Here is a 17,846-nt window from a genome sequence, read left to right on the forward strand (position 1 = left end):
TTTTACACGAATGTATATAAAATTAATTTTTTAATAAATATGGTTAAATGAAGACACCTGGTAGTATAAAAAAACAAAAAGAATAAAGAACATTGTAATTACCAAAATTGGGTTAAATAGGTAAATTGAAAAAGCAACTTGTGATAATTTCTTTAGATTTGAATTAAAAATAAAAACTAATATCCCTGAACTCCTTAACTCCCATGATTATTGTGCTGAAGCTTCTTGAGAGTATCAATTTAGTCATGGTTTTGTTGCCTATTTAATAATGAATGGCCTCAGTGTCTCCTGTTGCTGGAGCAGTAGACGAGATCTATTCAGTAATACGTTACTTATATATATATATATTATGAAATGCTCAGTCAGTAGAGTTCCATTTTTATTTTTTATTCAAATTACACTTAAACAGATCTAACTACTCGAAATTACGTATGGAACAGGCATTTCAATACCATACCGAAGCAGCAAAAGATAACAAACAAGGTGTGTATGCTAAACATGCAGGGGAAACTGAAGCTCATGAGTTGAATGTGAAGTACAGTGCAATAGAGTGAAGTTCTGTGTGATTATGGGAGAATGTTACCTACCATTGTCGGGATCTTCACTGGAAGATGCTGAGAACAATACTCCGCGTAGGTGATGATTGATGTTGATGACGACCATGAATGACACTGAACTGAGATAGAGTCACATTCAATATAAAGGAGTTTGATCTCCTACCAAGCCAGTTCTAGAGATGTGAAGATCCCCAGAGTTCAATCACGAGGTTATGAAAACCAACAGTGGGCTAAAATCATGAACCAATTGAAGGAAGGTTTCTTCAAACTTGCCGCAAATGGATTTTGATAAAAAGGTTATGAATGTGTAGGAAGCGCAACAGTGGCCTCAGACAAGCCTAATTCTACCAGCAAACACCTGGAGAGGACCTCGAGTATTGGACGGCACTGCGTGTCCGTACATCGATGGTCCACTTGTTCTAAGGTATTGGAAATTACAATTGTTGCTCCAAAACCAAGACCACTCCATTTTGGAAACGCATTCAACTAGTTTGGGAAATTAGATTTTGGAACTTAAAAGTATTTTTAAATCATTTCTAATATTTAGTATTCAAAATATATTCATTTCATTTTTTTTTCCTTCTCCAACTTCCATTATGTGTTTTCGTTGGATTAGTTTTTCTTCTCTCTTATTTTCTGAAAGGATAATGATAGAATGCCCCGTTTTTTTGATCCCCAAAGTTACCCGCCTACGTGGCAGTTAATATTTTAATATTTTTAAAGCAGACGGTAGCAGAAACGCGTGAGAGAAGGTGGAGTGAATGGTGAGGTTGTGATACACGCGCAAGAGTGGATTAAGTTTGTGTTAGAAAAATAGAAGTTTGCTTTGCGGTTTATACTAAAGGCGAGAGTGCGGCGACAGTGCGGCGACAGTGCGGATTGCTGCCATAGCTTCGTGCGTCGAAGTGGAAGGCCATACAAATTTGAATTCAAAGGCCATACAAATTTCCATGACCATCAATCATCACCATAAAACTTCATTAACTATATGAAATTCAACATTGAATTAAAAATAAACTTTTCTGGTTGGACATTTAAGTGTCCTCTTCTGAGTTCATAAGTGCCTTTTTGCGTTGCAGTTTTTATACACCTAGTACTGCAACTGTTTTTGTAGTATATAATGATAAATTTCGACACAATCCAAAGGCCTTACAAATTTCCATGACCACCAATCATCACCATAAAACTTGATTTTATTTCAAATTCAACATTCAATTAAAAATAAAGTTTTCTTCTTCCAAATTTAAGTGTCCTCTTCTGAGTTCATAAGTGCCTTTTTGCGTTGCAGTTTTTGTACACCTAGTACTGCAACTGTTTTTGTAGTATATAATGATAAATTTTGACACAATCCAAAGGCCTTACAAATTTCCATGACCACCAATCATCACCATAAAACTTTATTAAGTATTTCAAATTCAACATTCAATTAAAAATAAAGTTTTCTTCTTCCAAATTTATGTGTCCTCTTCTGAGTTCATAAGTGCCTTTTTGCGTTGCAGTTTTTGTACACCTAGTACTGCAACTGTTTTTATAGTATATAATGATAAATTTCGACACAATCCAAAGGCCTTACAAATTTCCATGACTACCAATCATCACCATAAAACTTCAGTAAGTATTTCAAATTCAACATTCAATTAAAAATAAAGTTTTCTTCTTCCAAATTTATGTGTCCTCTTCTGACTTCATAAGTGCCTTTTTGCGTTGTAGTTTTTGTACACCTAGTACTGCAACTGTTTTTGTAGTATATAATGATAAATTTCGACACAATCCAAAGGCCTTACAAATTTCCATGACCACCAATCATCACCATAAAACTTGATTAAGTATTTCAAATTCAACATTCAATTAAAAATAAAGTTTTCGTCTTCCAAATTTAAGTGTCCTTTTCTGAGTTCATAAGTGCCTTTTTGCGTTGCAGTTTTTGTACACCTAGTACTGCAACTGTTTTTGTAGTATATAATGATAAATTTCGACACAATCCAAAGGCCTTACAAATTTCCATGACCACCAATCATCACCATAAAACTTCAGTAAGTATTTCAAATTCAACATTCAATTAAAAATAAAGTTTTCTTCTTCCAAATTTAAGTGTCCTCTTCTGAGTTCATAAGTGCCTTTTTGCGTTGCAGTTTTTGTACACCTAGTACTGCAACTGTTTTTGTAGTATATAATGATAAATTTCGACACAATCCAAAGGCCTTACAAATTTCCATGACCACCGATCATCACCATAAAACTTTATTAAGTATTTCAAATTCAACATTCAATTAAAAATAAAGTTTTGTTCTTCCAAATTTAAGTGTCCTCTTCTGAGTTCATAAGTGCCTTTTTGCGTTGCAGTTTTTGTACACCTAGTAATGCAACTATTTTTCTAGTATATAATGATAAATTTTGACATAATCCAAAGGCCTTACAAATTTTCATGACCACCAATCATTACCATAAAACTTGATTAAGTATTTCAAATTCAACATTCAATTAAAAATAAAGTTTTCGTCTTCCAAATTTAAATGTCCTCTTCTGAGTTCATAAGTGCCTTTTTGCGTTGCAGTTTTTGTACACCTAGTACTGCAACTGCTTTTGTAGTATATAATGATAAATTTCGACACAATCCAAAGGCCTTACAAATTTCCATGACCACCAATCATCACCATAAAACTTCAGTAAGTATTTCAAATTCAACATTCAATTAAAAATAAAGTTTTCTTCTTCCAAATTTTTGTGTCCTCTTTTGACTTCATAAGTGCCTTTTTGCGTTGCAATTTTTGTACACCTAGTACTGCAACTGTTTTTGTAGTATATAATGATAAATTTCGACACAATCCAAAGGCCTTACAAATTTCCATGACTATCAATCATCACCATAAAACTTCATTAAGTATTTCAAAATGAACATTCAATTAAAAATAAAGTTTTCTTCTTCGAAATTTAACTGTCCTTTTCCGACTTCATAAGTGCCTTGTTACGTTGGAGTTTTTGTACACCAAGCACTGCAACTGTTTTACTAAACCAATCCAAAATAGCATGTGATCATTAGTGTATCTGTCAATCTACAAACTACATATTAACTCCAACAAATGATTAAACAATATATTCAATTGTGCCAACATAACTGACTTTATCTACCTGAATCTAACATCCCTATTATCCCTATGTAAAATTGTCTCAAAAATCCTCTGATGGCATTCTAACTTCTATATTCACAGTAGCTATTTCTTCAACAGCAGATCGTAGTGCTTAATTACTTCATCGCGAAGGACATTATCTTCATGTAAAACCCAATCACAAACGAATTTCTGCCTAATTAATTGCAGCTCCTCCTAAAAACAACATCAACACAATGTTACCAACTGTAATCTTCAAAGATACACAATAAACAATAAAACATATTATAACAGTCAACTTACATTAGTGTAGTTAGGCAGGGCTTTGCCATTAAATTGACTTACACCATCCCACATCTCTATGAATTTCAATACTAGGACCCCACAGTCATGACTGCCAAATGAAATACAACACAATATTCAGACATCATTAAGCAGTGCTAAATTACACTCATTGAACACAAAATGTTACAACTTACCCATTAGGTTGAATTGGAGTGTCCACACACAGCACTTCAAAAGATGGCTTCTTCTCCGATTCACAATTCAATAACATACACAAAAACAATTCCATGTTACGCGCCTGCCATATAAGTTACACATATTATGGGAAAAAATTAAAAAAAATTAGTGTAATAAACATATACAATTTATACTTACAATGTAGTTGTCTATCCTTGTGCGGTTGTTTCTACTATGTCCTAGGGAATCAAACACAAAAAATTTCATCGTCTTAAGGTTCACACAGTAGCACCACCAATGATCACCATGGACAATTGGAGCAAACAACTACAAAAATCATACAAGACTTAATTATTTATCATACCTAAATAACAAAAGGCGTCAACTTCCATGGCAAGAAATAATAAATCTTCAACAGTAATAAAATGTATACAAATTCAGCGCTAAGGATGTCCTCCATGCCAACCAGCAAGCTACAAAAAAAGGTATTATAGTCACTTAATTTCCAAACACGTCTGTTTGCAATTCTTTTATTGCTGTCATGTAAAAGCCAATCCTGCATTCCACAACGCACTATGTCAATTTCATATAATTGTTATCAATAGATTATTCATGCGAACAATATATTTTGTGTCGACAAAATTAATTAATCGTACCTTTCAATGAAAATAAAATACACATTGCATTATTAACTATTCATATAACAATTTCAAATTTAGCATGAAAAACATCATTTCAAAACACTTACTCGTTCCTGTTCTAAAACTTTATCTTTTCTACTCTTTCCAGCCATGATTCATCAACAACCTATCAAAATTTATTAATAATACAATAAGGAATCACAACAAAAGAAATTCAACAAAAAATACACTTCACAAATCAAGGAATCATAAATTACTTCACAAATACAACAACCTTCTATGACAGGAATGAAAAATAAACTTCAGATGTCCAATTCGAGAAATTACTTCATATGGCTAATTACTTCATATGACGGGAATCAACAATCCAACAAACGCATCATCAACAAATTGTCATATTACAAAACAATATAACACCAAATAAACTAATTTAAATTTTGAACTTCCGAACACATACTTGGATAACCTCATAGACGAAATTAACAAAGTGCATTATAGGGTATTTCCACTTCAAAACACATTCATGTGTGCGAGGGACATATGGATCATCCCAACCCTGACAAAACCATCAATATTAACAATGGACGACAAGATAAACCAAAACAACCCTATACGCACATTTTGGGGTTTCACTACATTTATCAATTGTAATGGCAAAATGGCAGAACATGCTAAACCCCGTTCAACCCAACATCAATAATGTACCAGCAGCCAAGTTAAAAAAACCACATTAAATCTTCGAATAGGGGTTTTCCACGATAACCTACCGGAGAAATCTTCGTTCCGTGAATGGCCTTAATCAACCAACAACTACGCCAACGAGAGACCGCCCAAGCAATGAATCCAACGGTAACCACCACTTTCCGCGGAACCCGCCGCCTCCAACAACCCAAACCACTCTCCGCAACTCCGCTATCCGCTTCCACTGTGACCCACAACACCAACCTTTATGGAACGATAATTTTTTTGGGAAGACAAAGCCTTGCGATTGAAATGCCTTTCTGCGTCTCTGCTCGAAGAAGAAAGTTGAGGAGAAGAAGAAAGTTGACGGGAAAAAGAAAGTTGAGGGGAAGAAACGAGGGAAAATAGAATGCCCAATGTGTTTTTTTAAAAAGTTTGTCCAATCAAAGCGCGTGCACTTTACGCTACTTTCCCAAACCGCTGCCTCCATTTCCCGTCTGCTTTAAAAATATTAAAATATTAACTGCCACGTAGGCGGGTAACTTTGGGGGTCAAAAAAACAGGGCATTGTATCATTATCCTTTGTGAAAACTAATTTTGTTTTGCACTCTTTCAAAATCGAAAATATATATTTATATATAAACTAATTTTTATTGCAATACTGAAAATTTAACTAAAAGTAAATATATTTCTTTTTTTATAGAAACTAATACAATGAAAATTTATTCGATTCAAAAATTACTTTATTAAATGTATAATAAAGATAAAGAGTTTGAAAAAAATGATAAAAGTAAAACAATTTTAAGGAATAACAGATCCTTTAATGGATGTAACTAATTTAAAGCTATTTCGTTCTGCACTTCAACAGGCTCTATATGTATTCTCACATGATAGTGAAAAGACAACAATACCCTTAATATATATAAGGGTTTGACATATAATTTTGTGGAGAGGTAACGTCGAGATACAAACAATTTTCGCCTTTATGTTAATGAGATGACGACCACCTTAGATGTGTTGGCGTTGTTTTTCATATCCATATTGTGTGACAATTCTCCACATATGTTATGTTAAATTTCATTACAGCTACAATAATTTTGGGTAACTTGCTAAGTGTGGACATGGGTGATGCCATGACAAATATGAGGCAGTGTTGTATTTCACACATAGGCTAAGTTGGCTCCGTGAGTTATAAGAGGAGTGTTCTGCCAATTAGAGATGAGATTGTTGTTCCATGGAATTATTTATCGTATCTTGTGAGATGCACAATAAATAAATAAATAAATAAATATATATATATATATATATATATATATATATATATATATATATATATATATATATATATATATATATATATATATATATTTGTTCGTATGGTAGAAGAAGAGCATCAAAGTGTAGTACCATATCATCGTTGTCATGATGATGGTCACATAAATTCAGGGATGTCAAGAAAATTCGTATTCATGGATATCTGTGGATAAAATCTGTAATAGGTAGAAAATAAATATTGAAAATGGGATAATGAGTACATGTATTTTTTTTATAACCGCATGTTAACGGGATACGGGTATCATAATATCTGTATCCGTGAATACTAGTACGCGTTATACTTTAATTTAAATTAAAAAAATAAAAAAATGATTAAAACATTAATACATTAATTTTTAATGGGTTATTTTTTATCAATTTGTTTTAAAAAAATCTCCATTTATTTGTAAAATTCATTCAACATTATTTAAATGGATTATTTGCACTTTATTTGAAATTTATAAATGTTATGCATTGTATTTTTATTTGAAATTATGATTAGAAGTTGTTGTTAAATATTAATTTTTTTTTATAAATACCCGCGTGTACCCGTGAATATTCATGAATATTAAAAAAATATGTGGGTACTCACATAACAGGTACTCAAACGGATATTGGTATGAATACGGGACAAATTTTGGTCCGACAAATAGGATATGGAAGTGCTACTACCCATACTTTATCCATTCCATTAACATCCCTACATGGCCAATTAGCTAATTTGTTGACCTACATTTTTCGTGTACTAATTGTATGAAAATTGTTAGTGAACTTAAATTCGATTTAATGGCGAATTTTTTGGTTTGATGTGACTACCATGTTAAGTTCTTACTTCATGCAACTTATCATTGTTTGTCAGAATGATTTTTTATTTCATAGAAATGCATCAAATATAGTATGTCACAAATAACAACATGTTTCTAATGAAAATTTGTTCAAGTAAATAAATTAACACAATCCAAAGAATATACAATATATAAGTTAACCATCTAAAAAAACTAATATAACGATGTGTAACTCCTAATAGTTAGACAAATACTTGCATCTAACTAACATGGAATGATGATCATAACTTCACTCTAGTAACAATAGGTAGACTACAAATTGTCTACAATTAGTACGGGACAACCATCCAACAATTTCAAAGGAATGAAAAACCTGAGAGGAGAAAGGTGCAAGATCTATTGAGACCCACCATTCCTTTAGCCCCGATGGCCAAACCGTTCAAGAGAATGTTGGGTGTGCAAGTTAAAAGAAGCTGGTGAGAGGGTTCAATGAGATCCTTCACAAGCTCTCCTTCGCCACTAGTGCAAAAATGGAATATTAGATCGGTTCTGGAGCGTGTATTAAATTGGTTCCTAAACCGATCTAATATAAGGCGATGTAGTATGTCTATAAGTTATTAGATCGGTTGAAAAAAATCGATGTAATATATCAATATTAGATCAGTTTCTGTCATCCGATATTAGATCTTATTGTTTTTTAACAAGTGCTCAACATGTTAGATCAGGTAAGACCATAACCGATCTAATACTTGCTATTTTTTTTAAAAGTGCGTTTTGTAATTGCAACTAACCAAAACCTGTTGCATTCAAAACCAAATAAATACAGACAATGCAGTTCCAGCAGTTTATAGAGTACATAATTAAACAACAATTCAAATCCAACAATGGATTTGACCAAAATATTTCCTAAGTGAAAGAAAACTAATGCAACAAAGGAAAATTTTTACATATAAACATTTTTAAGCTACAAGAAGTATTTGGCCCATTCAGTCCTTACTTCATCAATCTTCTCAGATCGTAATAGTTCAACATTGTTAAAAACCTGTAGTTCAAAGCAATGAATGCATATTAATTAAGTATTTCATAAAAACATGCTTCAAAGAGGAGTCTTTTGATCCTTACCTCATCCTAAGAATCTTTCAGAGCAGCACGAACTATGGTCCACATCTAGTACATGACATAGTATCCACACTCAAAACTTTCTTTTTGGATATTACACTAAGAAGATCAAATTTATAGTAATTAATATATGAAAAAAAGTACAAATCATACAATATAAAAGATGGAAACTTATACCTTAGGAGAAATCACTTTGAAATTTTGTGAAGATGAAGTTGATTTACCACCGAACACATTGTACACATTCAAAGCACTAAAAGTCACTAGTCAATTACAACATATTTCATGACATAAATAACACATTATAAAGGGACTACAACATACCTCTGTAGTATATTTCTCATGGCTGAGGGGATGGATTTGTGCAATGAGCATAACCAAACTACAATATTCTCCATTGGACAAATAATCACCAATTGCCAATGAGACCTAAAAAGGAAATATAATTAGTGATTTGAATTAGTTAATTAATAGCTAAAGTGACTAAGATGAACTTATGCATGAATATAAGGTGCCATGTAAATTCTTTTCTTTGATTTCCCCATCCAATTTTGAATGTACGTCTGACATTCCATATGTTTATTTCCAGACTTTTGTATATGCCAAGGCTCAAGGAAACCATAGACATCAACATTCCCTGTTTTGGAAACATATTCGTTTAAATACCTGCATTCAAACCATTAAGTTTAGAGACAATTATCGATTTCACAATATAACATAAAATGTACTCACAGTATCCATAGTTGAATAATAACTATAATGTTCAGCATCTGATGCCCCTGGATGATTTCGTACACATCGTTCATATGGATATATAATGGTATATCACTATTGTCAACACCGAAGACTGTTTTATCTCAAGGAATGGCAAATGGTTTTTGAAAAAGATCTTCCATTTGCATGCCATATAAGGTTTTTAACATCATCAACATTAGCAAATAAACGCTTAAATCGAGGTATGATTGGAAGATACCATAACGCTTTTGCAGGAGGACCCTTCTTCATGTTATCTTCATCATCATCATCATCATCATCATCATTATCATCCTTAACTTTGTATCGCGATACTCCACATCTTGGACACTTAGTTAATGTTTTGAAATTTTTTCTATAAAGAATACCATTGGGACAAGCATGAATTTTCTAGTACTTCATACCCATCGGACATAGTATCTTTTTTGCCTCATAATGATGGGTTGGCAATGTATTACCTTTCGGGAGCATTAGATGCAATAATTCTAGTAACTCACTAAAACTTTTATCAGTCCACCCATTTTTGGCTTTAATGTTAAATAATCTTAGTGTCGATGACAAATGAGTGAAACTCGTACAACTAGGATATAAAGTCTTTTCCGAATCATATTTCAATGAATCATACACGTGTGCTGTACGAAAATTTTATTTTCCAATATCTTCAATCATATCTTCCATGATCCTCACAATATGGATTAAACTCTTGACTTTGAGATAAGGTTGGAAGTTGTAAAACTTCGCCATGCCAGGTCCACGTTGTATAACTCTTCAGGATACCATCACATAAAAGATGTTCTCGTATCAACTTAACTTCTTGTCGTCTCCCATTCAAACAATTAACACAGGGACAAAAATATTTTCCATTCAAGGCAGTCCCATGTCGTTCAACAAATTTTAGAAACTCTTCAACGTCATTCTCATAGACATCACTGATTCAAATTGTATTCATCCAACTTCGATCCATTACTACACGACATGAGAAGTTGGTTTAAATAAATATTATTGATGTGATAAAGACTTAACTGCTTCTGCAAATAGGTGCTCTCATTAGTGACTCTAATTACGATATACTTTTATTATATTTAGTGACTCAACCGGTACTCTTAACTGCTTTTGCAAATAGATAAATGAATGAACTTGATAAAAGATCAAGTTCATAAAACCAGCCACAAACATAAAATCCACTCTTATGCTTTGAATTTCAAAGTAAATTGTTTGGAGGAACTGACCAATTTTATGTGCACTAAAATTCCAAGAACTAATTTAACACATTCACCAAAATTCAAATCCCAAAAAGGCAGCCAACAATTTCAATGTAATGAATGAAGTTTGGAGGAACTGACCTTTATCAATGCAAGTGATGGTAATCTTCCAATGAAGGTAGGAGTGAAGACGAAAAACAAAACAAACAAAGAAGCGGTGACAATAGCTCAAGCACCTTCAAAATGAAGGTAGGACGTCAAGCAACAACGACAGTAGCTCAAGCATCTTCAACGGAGGTGCGGCAACTGCAACGTCAAGGTGCAATAGCTTCCACGTGAGACAGGGATTTCTGTCGAGGTCCTTCGTGGTCTTTCAGAATGTTGTCGAGGTGATTCGTGGTGCGGCGACAACGGAGGCTCGTGGTGTGGCGAAAACGACAGTTCGTGGCGTGGAGGTGGTGGTTCGTGGCATGGAGGCTAGTAGAGCAAAACGAAGAGGGATTCATGGTTTGCAAACGGAGAAGAAAGCAAATGTGCAGAAAAACAGAGAAGAAGATGAACAGTGGAAAGCGGATGCACAGTGAGGCACGAGAGAGGGGAAAGGGTTTCGTGGGTTTGTGCAAAAAAACATTACATCAATTATAATTCTAACCGATCTAATATTTAAAAGCATCACCTTTTTTTAATTTAAAAAAATAACGTTAGATCGGTTCCCCCTAAACTGATCTAATGTATACATGTTAGATCAGTTCCCCACACAACCGATCTAATGTAAATGAAGTTATTTTCAAAATTACCATCGCGTGAATTGTTAGACCGGTTCCTATACAACCGATCTAATGTGCCTGATCTAATATCCCATTTTTACACCAGTGCGCCAACCCCTTTTACCATGGTAGATTTTTAGGTTCAAAAACATCCAACCCGAAAGGTATTTCTGCATAAATACATTTAAGAATACTCAATCGGCATAAAATTTTTTCGAAACATCCAATTCAAAATATATTTTTTTATACTTTTCGGATTGAGTGTTTCATAATATATTTTCAAATTCAAAAATATCTTCTAGAACATCTAATAAAAGAATATAAAAAATAAAGAGTTGTAGGAATTTTTATTAAAATTTTAAAGAAGGATAATTTGGAAACTACCACTTTTATGGGGTGCATGAAGAAAAAAGTGGATGCAGAAAGCAATAGCTTGAAGAAATGACCCTAATATGGACCATCTCAGACCCAACCGGAACCCGGGGCCTATAACATTTCGAAAATGATCTGGGCCCACAAACATTCCCTAACCTACAAAACAAAATAAAAAAAAAACATAAAAAAACAGTGCTTCCCACACGTTAATCGCCAAACGTCGTAGCACATAGGCAAAGGTTCCTCAGACGAACCGAACTCACCGTAACACCAAATACCACCGTTAATCTAAAGCCACCGAGCCCCAGCCACCGCCACGCGCATCATGGACTCCATCGCCGGAGCTCCGCCTCACACAGCAACCCCTCCGTCGTCTCGGCCGTCGCCGTTTCCCGGCCGGGAAGACTGCTGGTCGGAGGAAGCCACGTTCACGCTCATCGAGGCATGGGGCGAGCGCCACCTCGAACTCAACCGCGGGAACCTCCGCCAGAGGCACTGGCAGGAGGTCGCCGACACCGTCAACGCACGTCACGGCCACGCCGGCGCCAGGGCCCGCCGCACCGACGTGCAGTGCAAGAACCGCATCGACACGCTCAAGAAGAAGTACAAGATCGAGAAGGCTAGGGTTTCCGATTCCGGCGATTCCGCCACCGCCTGGCCGTTCTTCCGCCGCCTCGAGTTCCTCATCGGCGACAATTTCCCGGCGAAGAAGCCCTCCCCGCCGGAGTCAGGCTCCGCCGATCGACGGAGCACTCCTCCGGCGAAGTCCCCGGCGTGGGCCCTCATTCCGGTGGGTCCTCGATCCCGCTCCCAGAAGCGGCCGACGCCGGCGGCGCCAGCGGCAGAGAGCGTTGCCGACTCATACTTCCGGCGGAATTTCTCGGTTTTTGCGGCGGCGGCGGCGGCCGCCGCGGAGGCTGATAGCGATAATTCGAACGGTTCCAAATGGAGCAGTGGGAGTGAGAAGAGAGAGAAGAAGAAAAGAGGAAGGGATTGGGAATTTGGTTACAGAGAGGTTGCAGAAGCGTTGGAGAGGTTTGGGGAGATTTATGAGAGAGTTGAAGAAGCTAAACAGAGGCAAATGGTTGAGTTGGAGAAACAGAGAATGCAGTTTGCTAAGGATTTGGAAACCCAGAGAATGAAACTCTTCATGGAAACTCAGCTTCACTTGCAAAAAATGAATCGCTCCAACTCCAAGCGTTCTTCTGCAACTGGTTAGTTACCCTCTTTTCTTTCATGCCAATCACTGCATAAGAGACAAAATTCACAGATAACAAAAACCAATTATCATCAACCACTGTTTGATTGGTTACCTTCTTACTTTCTTCTTTTATGAATACTATAACTTTATTTAATGTGATTATGCATTTTTAGTTATTGTGCTGTTGTTATTTATGTGCTATTTTGATTGATTGTAATTAATCTCTTTAGTTATAGGTAACAGTATTTTCGTGGCGTTGTTGTTTTAAAGCCAGATATTGGCTCTGAATCATTTGTTTAATGATTCTCATAACGGGTATCTCGTATAGCATGATACACCTTTCTTTTGAACCTTACATGTTAAAGTGTTTTCTTCAACATTTTCTTTTGTTCATTCTGAGTTCTACCCAGGCTTTTGTTGGCATCTGATTTTTGAAGATGAGGATTTGTGCTATCTCATGATATTTTTAATTACAAATGCATGTAAGATTCAAATGGTTGAAATCCATGTAAACCTAATCACAAATATGTGCCTCGAAACTCTTTGAAAATCAGCCATACCAGTAATGTGTTTCTGTCATCAAACTTCACATCTATTGGTCATATTTTTTAAATAAAAGGCGAATCAGAAAATTTTGCTTTAAGAAAAGAGTTTTCTATTATCACTACAGAGGTCAAACTCTGTCTCTTGCATTAGAACATCTGCTTCAGAACTTCAGCTGCAAGCCTATTTTCGTTTGCTTTTTCTTATTTTCTTTGTTTTGAGAGACACTACTGTGTTCCCATGGTAGAAGAAAATGAATGATGGATGCAGTTTAGTACTTAAGATTATGATTGATTCACAAGTAACAACTGCTGTGTGCAGCACTGAAATGATTAAATTTACAAAAGAAAAAGCATAGCACACTTAGTTGTAAATTAAAGGCCAGTAGTCATTCATCGAATTCCATTGTCATAAATTTAACATGAAAAGTAGCGAATGGTGTTTTTTATTCAGCAATTTTTTATGCTTATTATCTTATGATGATATGGGACAATAATGGAACATTTTGATTTTTGTTAAGAATCTGGGTTAGCAGTGAACTGCTTGAGCCATAGTACTATTTGTTGTTCTAAATACAGTGATGGGCATATAATAATTAGAAATCTTGCAGTATCAGAAAATAGTGAGGTAAAGTGAAAACCCATACATTTGAAATAATTATTAAGGATTTAAAAATGATATAATCTAATAGGTAGGAATGATATTAAAAAACATTAAAATAATATAGAATGGTGTTAAAAATAATGCAATGATTATCTTTTTAAAAAATTATTTAGTAATTTTGGAATAAAGTCAAATTGTTCAATAGCTTATTTTATTAAATAAATAATTAGTTTTATTTATTAAAGAATAAAAGTGTTCTGTGAAACATAGGTTATATATATAAATGAAAATAAATATTTTTAATATTTTTATTATGTCATCAAGATCAGAACAAAATAAAATATTTTTTAAAAAACAAAGAATAAAAATACTTCAAAGAAACTTAAAAGTTAGGAAGATTAATTTCTGTTAGTTGGATCATTTAAAATCAGATTAAATAAAAAATGTACTATATTTTACTCATCAAGACCTCCTCCACTTTTCTTTTACTAATTCGGAATTATTGATGTGGCATGGATCGGCAACCTTATTCTATATTTTAATAATGATATTATCTTTTTTTAAATATATTTATGAAAAATTTGTTTGACTCTTACTTTAAACTTCTACAGTTTTTTGTTTGTTTAAGTGATATCATAGTTGTAGCAGTATTTTTAGTACTATTTTTTTTCTTAATAACATGTTTACAGTGATAGTCTTTTAATAATGCTGTTTGCTTTGTATATCAAAATACTATTATTTTAATAGACTACTTTGATAATAGTATATTAATATTTCTAATGTATTTAAGTCATTTAATATTGTTTCTATCGAAAATATTTTCATTCTTTGTTTTATTCTTCCATAATACTTAAATTCATGAATGTTATAATATTTTAGAATTATTTTAACAAACTTACACTATAGCAGTGGAAGGCATTTTTTATAAGGAACCGTGAGAGGCATTATTATATTATTTGAAGTTACATTATATATATATATATATATATATATATATATATATATATATATATATATATATATTTTAAGTAAGATAAATGTACTAGGCCAACCAAGCACACACACTCATTAGCTTGAATCATATTTCTTGGTTTTTTTTTCTTTGTTAGAGACCATATCTGGTATTTGTATTACATGGTTAAATCTTTCTCATATAGCTTTAGTTGTCGGATGTGACACTGATTTATTATGTTTTTATTTTTTTCACTGATTTATTATGCTTTTTTTTTTCTTTCCCATGTTGGAGGTAGTGGAATGAATCTAATGGGTTATATTTCTCTGTTCCCTTGCAGACAGTGTCTCATAGCAAACGGTGATGGAGACTCTGATCCAGAACAACAGAAACACATTACCATTGGACATGGAAGCATCTTTAGCCTTTTTATTTTTTTAATGAAAAAGGAATTTAGGAAAGGTATTTTTACAGTAAGGTTTTAATTTGGTCGTGTTCTAGAATCTTAGTAGTCCAAAACTATCTTTATGTGCAGTAAATTTACTTTATCTGTCTTCTTCCAGCATTTCAACAAAAATGAACAAAGGGGCTGTGAATATTCAATTGGAACTTTAGTTAACCAGTGTGTTTCTCCAAAAAATCTCATATTCGGTTTTTTTTTTAAAGGTGAAAATTGGTTGTTAATATTCCATGTTATACTTTTCATTTTGCTATACTACATTACATTTCTTTATTTAAGAAAACCTCTTAAATATTGTTCGGATAATTTTTTAAAAAATATTTATAAAAAATGTAAAATATAGCAAGTTTTTTTTAAAACTAAAGTAAATTTATTTTTCTGTCTTTTCTAAAAGTATTATAGAAGATGATTTTGGTTTGAGATAAGCATAATTTATTTATTTTATTTTTTAACTAGTATGAATGGAAAAAAAAATTATCTAAATAAAGTCTCAATCATGTTATTTCACGTCTTTCTATATTTTATTTTATTTACATTCATATTTGAAGATAGTTTCGTCTTTTGATGTTGATGCATGACATTGTTGATTATTTAACTATTGCTTTTGAGAGTCATTCAATTGAGGGTTTCAGAATTTAAACTCTCAATTTCTTTTAAATTTTTATGTTTGAAATATCATTTAATTATTAAAACTCGCCTTGCTACCAAAACTACACAACTAAAATTATACATTCCAAAAATCTTATTCTTTAAAACAATGTCTTTAAATTTATTTACATTAACTTCGTAAAAATAATTTAAAAGTAAAAGAAAAAATTGCTTTAAAATTTGATATTGAGTAATTTTTGAAAAATAATTGTAAAGGCTTCTACTATTTTATTTTAAAGTACAATTTCCTATGATTTAAATTTCTTAAGTTATATAGTAATCGAATTATTTGTTAAATCAAATGTTAATGTTTTCAATTGCATTCGTGACCTAATTGCTCTGAGAATTTTTTTTTTAGAAATTTAATTGCATGGGTGTGATTTATAAATTTATATAAATTTTAATTAGTTGATATTTCATCAATTTCATTTAATTTAATATATGATATAGTTTGCTCATAGAACAAAAATAGTCATAAGATTATACAATTATAAATATTTTATTATCTAAGTTTTGACAAGAATTAACTAGTTTATTCCAACTATTTATTTTAACTCGTCTTTACTAACTCTATCATTACTTATACCTTTTGAACAATTGGTGATTTCATGTACGTGGAATTAGAAGACCAATGATGAGTGAAGTAAGAGTTCTGTTCTTTTAGATAACAGATTGTTGGAGAATCACTTCCTGCACCTCAACATTGGAGATGCTGTTAAATAGGACCACTACATTGTCCTATGGCTAAACATAAGACAAAACAAAAGCCCATAACTAAGACCAAGTTCCTCATTTCACCCTTAAAACTCTACAATTAACAATAATGAAAATATTCTTACATTTATATATTACATTAATCTTGAAGTAATGATGCAAAAGTATATAATACTAACTAAAGATTAAAATCTAATTAAAATTAAATTATGTATCTTTTATTGTCTTTTCTTTCCGTGTCACAGTTGTATATTTTCTCATCTTACTTTTATGTTTTAAGAATAAAATAAAATCAATAATTTAAATTTTATATTTATTAATAATTATATTTTCCTATTTTTATTTATTTTCTTCACATTCGTATTCAATTTTTAACATAAGCAACTCGTCGTTGGACCAACATAGTTCATCTTGAACTATATTTTTGCAATAGACGCCAACCACCATTGAAACTAACATTTTCGTGTTCTCTTTTGGTGTGCTATAATAGGTTCTAAATATTTTGCATTTTGTTTACTCTCATGATTTTTTGTAATTTTGCTTGTGATGTTTCTATATTGGTATTTTACTATCTGATGTGACCACGCTTATTAAAAATTGGTTGAAAACTGAAAAATTAACGAAATATTAAAAGCCAAAAGACTACCCGAAAGCTGAAAAACTAGACTAAAATTATTTAGTAAAAGTAGTTAATTATCTGTTAGTATGTTTTAGCTTTGGAAAACACAGTTGGATTAGTCTGAGATCATTTTCTAAACAATACTTTGAAGGAAAGGTTGTGATCACAAACATGGGAGATTACATCTCTCTTTCACAACTTATCTACATACCATTTACAGCAATGCACCATGTCCCATCTAATTAAGAAAAAAAATATTGGGGTGTATGTTTTCTTTTATAATTATATTTGAGAACCTAACAAATTGAATGAAAAAAACGAAGTTGAACTAATACATATGAGG

General features: G+C 32.7%; 2 protein-coding genes across 2 annotated transcripts; one reads left to right on the forward strand and one right to left on the reverse strand.

Moving 5' to 3' along the window:
- Nucleotides 1-3,769: 3,769 nt before the first annotated feature.
- LOC114184705 (putative ubiquitin-like-specific protease 1B) lies at nucleotides 3,770-4,839 on the reverse strand. Its single transcript, XM_028072016.2, has 5 exons — nucleotides 4,560-4,839; nucleotides 4,325-4,453; nucleotides 4,144-4,247; nucleotides 3,968-4,058; nucleotides 3,770-3,880 (listed from the first exon to the last, which is right to left on the reverse strand). Exons 1-5 carry the CDS (start codon nucleotides 4,686-4,688, stop codon nucleotides 3,770-3,772), a joined length of 564 nt encoding a protein of 187 aa, XP_027927817.2. The 5' UTR covers nucleotides 4,689-4,839.
- Nucleotides 4,840-11,958: 7,119 nt separating this feature from the next.
- Nucleotides 11,959-15,681, forward strand: LOC114183582 (sequence-specific DNA binding transcription factor). Its single transcript, XM_028070655.2, has 2 exons — nucleotides 11,959-12,977; nucleotides 15,403-15,681. The coding sequence occupies exons 1-2, from the start codon at nucleotides 12,089-12,091 to the stop codon at nucleotides 15,414-15,416; spliced, it is 903 nt and encodes a 300-aa protein (XP_027926456.1). The 5' UTR covers nucleotides 11,959-12,088; the 3' UTR covers nucleotides 15,417-15,681.
- Nucleotides 15,682-17,846: the final 2,165 nt, after the last annotated feature.

Source organism: Vigna unguiculata, chromosome 5, assembly GCF_037176805.1.
Source record: "Vigna unguiculata cultivar grain cowpea cultivar isolate G323 ecotype 2 chromosome 5, ASM3717680v1, whole genome shotgun sequence".
NCBI classification, from domain to species: Eukaryota; Viridiplantae; Streptophyta; class Magnoliopsida; order Fabales; family Fabaceae; genus Vigna; species Vigna unguiculata.

Bases quoted from the DNA above. Each gene is read 5' to 3' on its own strand.
- LOC114183582 (XM_028070655.2), top strand. From the start codon at position 12,089: ATGGACTCCATCGCCGGAGCTCCGCCTCACACAGCAACCCCTCCGTCG.
- LOC114184705 (XM_028072016.2), bottom strand. From the start codon at position 4,688: ATGCAGGATTGGCTTTTACATGACAGCAATAAAAGAATTGCAAACAGA. The intron at 4,454-4,559 runs GTATACATTTTA...TGATTTTTGTAG, and splicing joins ACATCCTTAGCGCTGAATTT to TTGTTTGCTCCAATTGTCCA. The intron at 4,059-4,143 runs GTAAGTTGTAAC...TTCATTTGGCAG, and splicing joins ACTCCAATTCAACCTAATGG to TCATGACTGTGGGGTCCTAG.